The sequence below is a fragment of the Salvelinus alpinus genome, chromosome 5, assembly GCF_045679555.1.
Source record: "Salvelinus alpinus chromosome 5, SLU_Salpinus.1, whole genome shotgun sequence".
NCBI lineage: Eukaryota > Metazoa > Chordata > Actinopteri > Salmoniformes > Salmonidae > Salvelinus > Salvelinus alpinus.
The window spans coordinates 4,186,449-4,195,902 of record NC_092090.1 but is presented as its reverse complement, the minus strand read 5'-3'; the positions used below and the strand labels follow the sequence as shown (position 1 = coordinate 4,195,902).

General features: G+C 44.6%; 1 protein-coding gene across 2 annotated transcripts in view; it reads left to right on the top strand.

Annotated features, from left to right (window-relative positions):
* lrp3 (low density lipoprotein receptor-related protein 3) overlaps positions 1-8,857 on the top strand; it is a 74,779-nt gene extending 65,922 nt beyond the window's left edge. For both annotated transcript variants that reach the window (XM_071400394.1, XM_071400395.1), the window contains 2 exons: positions 4,670-5,595; positions 8,084-8,857. In XM_071400394.1, the coding sequence (XP_071256495.1) occupies positions 4,670-5,572 (903 nt within the window). In that variant the 3' untranslated portion in view covers positions 5,573-5,595; positions 8,084-8,857. The remainder of the gene's footprint in view (positions 1-4,669; positions 5,596-8,083) is intronic.
* Positions 8,858-9,454: the final 597 nt, after the last annotated feature.

Genomic DNA, 9,454 nt, shown 5'->3' with positions numbered 1-9,454 from the left:
TTTATATCCTGTTAGTGTGTGTCAGGACACCAGTATATACTATTAAACCCTTTATATCCTGTTAGTGTGTGTCAGGACACCAGCATATACTATTAAACCCTTTATATCCTGTTAGTGTGTGTCAGGACACCAGTATATACTATTAAACCCTTTATATCCTGTTAGTGTGTGTCAGGACACCAGTATATACTATTAAACCCTTTATATCCTGTTAGTGTGTGTCAGGACACCAGTATATACTATTAAACCCTTTATATCCTGTTAGTGTGTGTCAGGACACCAGTATATACTATTAAACCCTTTATATCCTGTTAGTGTGTGTCAGGACACCAGTATATACTATTAAACCCTTTATATCCTGTTAGTGTGTGTCAGGACACCAGTATATACTATTAAACCCTTTATATCCTGTTAGTGTGTGTCAGGACACCAGTATATACTATTAAACCCTTTATATCCTGTTAGTGTGTGTCAGGACACCAGTATATACTATTAAACCCTTTATATCCTGTTAGTGTGTGTCAGGACACCAGTATATACTATTAAACCCTTTATATCCTGTTAGTGTGTGTCAGGACACCAGTATATACTATTAAACCCTTTATATCCTGTTAGTGTGTGTCAGGACACCAGTATATACTATTAAACCCTTTATATCCTGTTAGTGTGTGTCAGGACACCAGTATATACTATTAAACCCTTTATATCCTGTTAGTGTGTGTCAGGACACCAGTATATACTATTAAACCCTTTATATCCTGTTAGTGTGTGTCAGGACACCAGTATATACTATTAAACCCTTTATATCCTGTTAGTGTGTGTCAGGACACCAGTATATACTATTAAACCCTTTATATCCTGTTAGTGTGTGTCAGGACACCAGTATATACTATTAAACCCTTTATATCCTGTTAGTGTGTGTCAGGACACCAGTATATACTATTAAACCCTTTATATCCTGTTAGTGTGTGTCAGGACACCAGTATATACTATTAAACCCTTTATATCCTGTTAGTGTGTGTCAGGACACCAGTATATACTATTAAACCCTTTATATCCTGTTAGTGTGTGTCAGGACACCAGTATATACTATTAAACCCTTTATATCCTGTTAGTGTGTGTCAGGACACCAGTATATACTATTAAACCCTTTATATCCTGTTAGTGTGTGTCAGGACACCAGTATATACTATTAAACCCTTTATATCCTGTTAGTGTGTGTCAGGACACCAGTATATACTATTAAACCCTTTATATCCTGTTAGTGTGTGTCAGGACACCAGTATATACTATTAAACCCTTTATATCCTGTTAGTGTGTGTCAGGACACCAGTATATACTATTAAACCCTTTATATCCTGTTAGTGTGTGTCAGGACACCAGTATATACTATTAAACCCTTTATATCCTGTTAGTGTGTGTCAGGACACCAGTATATACTATTAAACCCTTTATATCCTGTTAGTGTGTGTCAGGACACCAGTATATACTATTAAACCCTTTATATCCTGTTAGTGTGTGTCAGGACACCAGTATATACTATTAAACCCTTTATATCCTGTTAGTGTGTGTCAGGACACCAGTATATACTATTAAACCCTTTATATCCTGTTAGTGTGTGTCAGGACACCAGTATATACTATTAAACCCTTTATATCCTGTTAGTGTGTGTCAGGACACCAGTATATACTATTAAACCCTTTATATCCTGTTAGTGTGTGTCAGGACACCAGTATATACTATTAAACCCTTTATATCCTGTTAGTGTGTGTCAGGACACCAGTATATACTATTAAACCCTTTATATCCTGTTAGTGTGTGTCAGGACACCAGTATATACTATTAAACCCTTTATATCCTGTTAGTGTGTGTCAGGACACCAGTATATACTATTAAACCCTTTATATCCTGTTAGTGTGTGTCAGGACACCAGTATATACTATTAAACCCTTTATATCCTGTTAGTGTGTGTCAGGACACCAGTATATACTATTAAACCCTTTATATCCTGTTAGTGTGTGTCAGGACACCAGTATATACTATTAAACCCTTTATATCCTGTTAGTGTGTGTCAGGACACCAGTATATACTATTAAACCCTTTATATCCTGTTAGTGTGTGTCAGGACACCAGTATATACTATTAAACCCTTTATATCCTGTTAGTGTGTGTCAGGACACCAGTATATACTATTAAACCCTTTATATCCTGTTAGTGTGTGTCAGGACACCAGTATATACTATTAAACCCTTTATATCCTGTTAGTGTGTGTCAGGACACCAGTATATACTATTAAACCCTTTATATCCTGTTAGTGTGTGTCAGGACACCAGTATATACTATTAAACCCTTTATATCCTGTTAGTGTGTGTCAGGACACCAGTATATACTATTAAACCCTTTATATCCTGTTAGTGTGTGTCAGGACACCAGTATATACTATTAAACCCTTTATATCCTGTTAGTGTGTGTCAGGACACCAGTATATACTATTAAACCCTTTATATCCTGTTAGTGTGTGTCAGGACACCAGTATATACTATTAAACCCTTTATATCCTGTTAGTGTGTGTCAGGACACCAGTATATACTATTAAACCCTTTATATCCTGTTAGTGTGTGTCAGGACACCAGTATATACTATTAAACCCTTTATATCCTGTTAGTGTGTGTCAGGACACCAGTATATACTATTAAACCCTTTATATCCTGTTAGTGTGTGTCAGGACACCAGTATATACTATTAAACCCTTTATATCCTGTTAGTGTGTGTCAGGACACCAGTATATACTATTAAACCCTTTATATCCTGTTAGTGTGTGTCAGGACACCAGTATATACTATTAAACCCTTTATATCCTGTTAGTGTGTGTCAGGACACCAGTATATACTATTAAACCCTTTATATCCTGTTAGTGTGTGTCAGGACACCAGTATATACTATTAAACCCTTTATATCCTGTTAGTGTGTGTCAGGACACCAGTATATACTATTAAACCCTTTATATCCTGTTAGTGTGTGTCAGGACACCAGTATATACTATTAAACCCTTTATATCCTGTTAGTGTGTGTCAGGACACCAGTATATACTATTAAACCCTTTATATCCTGTTAGTGTGTGTCAGGACACCAGTATATACTATTAAACCCTTTATATCCTGTTAGTGTGTGTCAGGACACCAGTATATACTATTAAACCCTTTATATCCTGTTAGTGTGTGTCAGGACACCAGTATATACTATTAAACCCTTTATATCCTGTTAGTGTGTGTCAGGACACCAGTATATACTATTAAACCCTTTATATCCTGTTAGTGTGTGTCAGGACACCAGTATATACTATTAAACCCTTTATATCCTGTTAGTGTGTGTCAGGACACCAGTATATACTATTAAACCCTTTATATCCTGTTAGTGTGTGTCAGGACACCAGTATATACTATTAAACCCTTTATATCCTGTTAGTGTGTGTCAGGACACCAGTATATACTATTAAACCCTTTATATCCTGTTAGTGTGTGTCAGGACACCAGTATATACTATTAAACCCTTTATATCCTGTTAGTGTGTGTCAGGACACCAGTATATACTATTAAACCCTTTATATCCTGTTAGTGTGTGTCAGGACACCAGTATATACTATTAAACCCTTTATATCCTGTTAGTGTGTGTCAGGACACCAGTATATATTATTAAACCCTTTATATCCTGTTAGCTAATAGCTGCTGATAGCAGGGATCTGGGTGGATGTCCCTGTTGTAAAGTTGACACCACAGACTGTAGCAGAGATCTGGGTGGATGTCCCTGTTGTAAAGTTGACACCACAGACTGTAGCAGAGATCTGGGTGGATGTCCCTGTTGTAAAGTTGACACCACAGACTGTAGCAGAGATCTGGGTGGATGTCCCTGTTGTACAGTTTACACCACAGACTGTAGCAGAGATCTGGGTGGATGTCCCTGTTGTAAAGTTGACACCACAGACTGTAGCAGAGATCTGGGTGGATGTCCCTGTTGTACAGTTGACACCACAGACTGTAGCAGAGATCTGGGTGGATGTCCCTGTTGTAAAGTTGACACCACAGACTGTAGCAGAGATCTGGGTGGATGTCCCTGTTGTAAAGTTGACACCACAGACTGTAGCAGAGATCTGGGTGGATGTCCCTGTTGTAAAGTTTACACCACAGACTGTAGCAGAGATCTGGGTGGATGTCCCTGTTGTAAAGTTGACACCACAGACTGTAGCAGAGATCTGGGTGGATGTCCCTGTTGTAAAGTTTACACCACAGACTGTAGCAGAGATCTGGGTGGATGTCCCTGTTGTAAAGTTGACACCACAGACTGTAGCAGAGATCTGAGTGGATGTCCCTGTTGTAAAGTTGACACCACAGACCGTAGCAGAGATCTGGGTGGATGTCCCTGTTGTAAAGTTGACACCACAGACTGTATCTCTCGTAGAACCTGGGTTCTGTCTGTCTGCCTGTGTTCTGATGGTGTGAATATCTAATACTGTATCTACTCTCTTGGCTAAGATCTAATTCGGACGGGAGAGATCGGTGTTGCCATGACAACGGGTTAACAACTGATTGACAGCTTTGATGGTCTTGCTGACGAGTTCTCCCTTTTCCCCTCCCTCCCTACCTCCCCATCCCTCCCTCCCTCCCTCATCCAGGCCTCAATGCTCCAGAACATTCGTACAGCGATGCGTAGGCAGATCAGAAGACACTCCTCCCGCCGGGCCACGTCACACCGCCGCCTGGGGCGCCTCTGGAACCGTCTGTTCCACCGAGGGACCCGTCATCTCCGCGGCCAGATCCCCCTCCTCACACCCCCCGGGTCTCAGGTGGCTCTGGGCCTGCACTCCTACCACACCTCGGAGGGACCTGGAGCCAGGGCTGGGGATGGAGGTGGCGAGGCGGGCATGGTGGGGGGCATGGCGGGCACGGGACCAGCAAGGACCCCCTCCCGCTGCTTCGCCCTGCACGCCCACACCCAGGCCCTGTCACAGTCCCAGTCCTCCCACCCCTCCTTGGACTCTCCCCGCTCCCCACCCTCCCCCTCTGACAGTGAACCATGCGAGGGGTCTCCATGTTCCCCAGAGAGCCAGGGTAGCAGGGTTAGGGTGCCCCTCAGCGAGCTCTCCACCCCTGGGCAGCAGAGTGACTCATTAAGGTCTGCCCCCAGCATACTGAGCCAGCAGTGCCCCCCAGAGGGCAGCACAGGTCATTACACCCGCCGGGTCTCCAGGAAGCTGGTCCTGGGGCTGGCTGCCAACCTGAGAGGGGTGGCCCTACGACGCTACTCCCCCATGGGGCTCACCTCCCCCGTTACTCCCCCTGTCCTTCCCCCTCCAGACTCCCAGCCGCCCTGCCATCACCCCCTGACCTCCCCTCAGACGTCATCCCCCTCGGGGTCTTCAGACGACAGTCAGAGGTTCCATGCCCTGGAATTGCCAACCCGGGAGAGGAGGAAGAGGAGGAGGAGGAGGGGTATAGGGGTGCCTAGTGGACTGAACACCAGCAGCAGTGAGGAGGAAGAGGAAGAGGATGGAGATGAGACTCTATTGATCTGCTAGTATGAAGGAGCTGCCTTGACCAGGTGGCAATAGACAGACAGACAGACAGACAGACAGACAGACAGACAGACAGACAGACAGACAGACAGACAGACAGACAGACAGTACTGCAGGTGGCTGTAGACTCTGTACTAGTGGGCCAGTTGTTGGACTGTAGTCTGACATAGCTGTAGACTCTGTACTAGTGGGCCAGTTGTTGGACTGTAGTCTGACAGCTGTAGACTCTGTACTAGTGGGCCAGTTGTTGGACTGTAGTCTGACAGCTGTAGACTCTGTACTAGTGGGCCAGTTGATGGACTGTAGTCTGACATAGCTGTAGACTCTGTACTAGTGGGCCAGTTGTTGGACTGTAGTCTGACAGCTGTAGACTCTGTACTAGTGGGCCAGTTATTGGACTGTAGTCTGACAGCTGTAGACTCTGTCTCTCTGGCTGAAACACAGAGAGCTGGAGAATAACGGACTAATGGGACAGTGGATGATCTCAGAGCAGCACAATGTTCTCAGTCCTCCCTCCACCGCCTCCTCCCTCCATCTGCTCATCCCTCCATCTGCTCCTCCCTCCATCTGCTCATCCCTCCATCTGCTCCTCCCTCCATCTGCTCCTCCCTCCATCTGCTCCTCCCTCCATCCCCGCCTTACCAGAGATCTACAGCTGAGAGCAGTACATCAGTCTGTCTACTGACTCTGACTCAGTCACTCTGACTCAGTCACTCTGACTCAGTCACACTGACTCAGTCTGACTCAATCACTCTGACTCAATCACTCTGACTCAGTCACACTGACTCAGTCACACTGACTCAGTCACACTGACTCAGTCACACTGACTCAGTCACACTGACTCAGTCACTCTGACTCAGTCACACTGACTCAGTCACGCTGACTCAGTCACACTGACTCAGTCACTCTGACTCAGTCACACTGACTCAGTCACTCTGACTCAGTCACGCTGACTCAGTCACTCTGACTCAGTCACTCTGACTCATATCATCATCGTCTGTTTTTGTAAACGTTGTCAGTGAGGTAAAAAAAACAGCGAATGACATCACACGCTGGATCACTTGAAGTGATGAACAGGATATGACACAAGACAAAGATGTTTTGAGGAAGTTGTGAAATTAAGTGTTATTATGAACGTGGCTACTGACTGTTATCGTAGATGTTTAAGCAGTGGCCTATCTTGGTACCCTCTCTAGACGATGGTTGGACCACAGGCAGTGGGAGGGGTGTCTACTCAGTCACAGTGGCTGGTTCATAAATGGTAACCTATTCCCTATATAGTGCACTACTTTTGGCCAGAGCTCTATGGGGTAGGCTATAGGGCATGGTTAGAGAACAGAGCTCTATGGGGTAGGCTATAGGGCATGGTTAGAGAACAGAGCTCTATGGGGTAGGCTATAGGGCATGGTTAGGGAACAGAGCCCTATGGGGTAGGCTATAGGGCATGGTTAGAGAACAGAGCCCTATGGGGTAGGCTATAGGGCATGGTTAGAGAACAGAGCTCTATAGGGTAGGCTATAGGGCATGGTTAGAGAACAGAGCTCTATGGGGTAGGCTATATGGCATGGTTAGAGAACAGAGCTCTATAGGGTAGGCTATAGGGCATGGTTAGGGAACAGCTCTATAGGGTAGGCTATAGGGCATGGTTAGAGAACAGAGCCCTATGGGGTAGGCTATAGGGCATGGTTAGAGAACAGAGCCCTTTGAGGTAGGCTATAGGACATGGTTAGAGAACAGAGCCCTATGAGGAAGGCTATAGGGCATGGTTAGAGAACAGAGCTCTATGGGGTAGGCTATAGGGCATGGTTAGAGAACAGAGCTCTATGGGGTAGGCTATAGGGCATGGTTAGAGAACAGAGCTCTATGGGGTAGGCTATAGGACATGGTTAGAGAACAGAGCTCTATGGGGTAGGCTATAGGACATGGTTAGAGAACAGAGCCCTATGGGGTAGGCTATAGGGCATGGTTAGAGAACAGAGCCCTGTGTGGTAGGCTATAGGGCATGGTTAGAGAACAGAGCTCTATGGGGTAGGCTATAGGTCATGGTTAGAGAACAGGGCTCTATGGGGTAGGCTATAGGGCATGGTTAGAGAACAGAGCTCTATGGGGTAGGCTATAGGACATGGTTAGAGAACAGGGCTCTATGGGGTAGGCTATAGGGCATGGTTAGAGAACAGAGCTCTATGGTGTAGGCTATAGGACATGGTTAGAGAACAGAGCTCTATGGGGTAGGCTATAGGTCATGGTTAGAGAACAGGGCTCTATGGGGTAGGCTATAGGACATGGTTAGAGAACAGGGCTCTATGGGGTAGGCTATAGGACATGGTTAGAGAACAGAGCTCTATGGGGTAGGCTATAGGACATGGTCAGAGAACAGAGCTCTATGGGGTAGGCTATACTGTGCTATGGAGACAGCTCAGGGATGGTACAGAAATCACCCATATCTTTCCTATCTGTTGTTACTGAAAGGCATTCTGGGATGCTGTCTGAAATGACGCTCTATTCCCTTTACAGAGCGATACTTCTGACCGGAGCCTCACAAACCTTGGTCTAAGACTTACCCCATATGACTCTGGGCAACATGAGGGCACTACATAGACAATACAGGGGCCATTTGGGACACAGCCCAGGACAACAGTTGGTAATGATGGAGAGACAGACAACAGGAAGTCCTCTGGTGTTTAATAAAGGTCATGTTGGTAATGATGGAGAGACAGACAACAGGAAGTCCTCTGGTGTTTAATAAAGGTCATGTTGGTAATGATGGAGAGACAGACAACAGGAAGTCCTCTGGTGTTTAATACAGGTCATGTTGGTAATGATGGAGAGACAGACAACAGGAAGTCCTCTGGTGTTTAATACAGGTCATGTTGGTAATGATGGAGAGACAGACAACAGGAAGTCCTCTGGTGTTTAATACAGGTCATGTTGGTAATGATGGAGAGACAGACAACAGGAAGTCCTCTGGTGTTTAATACAGGTCATGTTGGTAATGATGGAGAGACAGACAACAGGAAGTCATCTGGTGTTTAATACAGGTCATGTTGGTAATGATGGAGAGACAGACAACAGGAAGTCCTCTGGTGTTTAATACAGGTCATGTTGGTAATGATGGAGAGACAGACAACAGGAAGTCCTCTGGTGTTTAATACAGGTCATGTTGGTAATGATGGAGAGACAGACAACAGGAAGTCCTCTGGTGTTTAATACAGGTCATGTTGTTAAACGGGAAATGACAGCATTTTAGCGACATTAAATCTTATTAAAATCTGTTCATATTCACCCCCAGGAAGAATATGACAAATTATTTTTTACATTTTCTGACAAGCGAGCACTTAGAAATGGTCATTTTCACGTTTTCATAAATTCTTATAATGTTTTGTTAATTGCGTATACAGGAGGGCATTTTGTGAAAATTCAACAGCAATATAGAGAGTGGGACAGCGGCCAAATAGACACTGCAGGAAATAAAACCGAATAAAATCATCTGTCTCGTCCAGGACCGGAGTCTACGCCGACTGGTGGGCCTCAGCCAATCAGAGGGCTGCCATGTATTTAGTGTAGTATGATGGTACCGGCCATCGTTCACTTTGAACTGGACTGAGTGTTTACAGGTTTTTGCAACAGCGGGACATTAGAACCCATTTGGCAAAAGCCACAAAATACACACCTGGATGGATTTCTGCAAATATGTCAATACCACGGGAGTCCTCTTAGATTTGGGAACTTTACAGTCCTATTGGTCAAACAACCATGAAAAGGTGGGCTACCTCTCTCCCTCAGTTATACACATCAACAACCATGAAAAGGTAGGCTCTATCTCCCTCAGTTATACACATCAACAACCATGAAAAGGTAGGCTCTATCTCCCTCAGTTATACACAT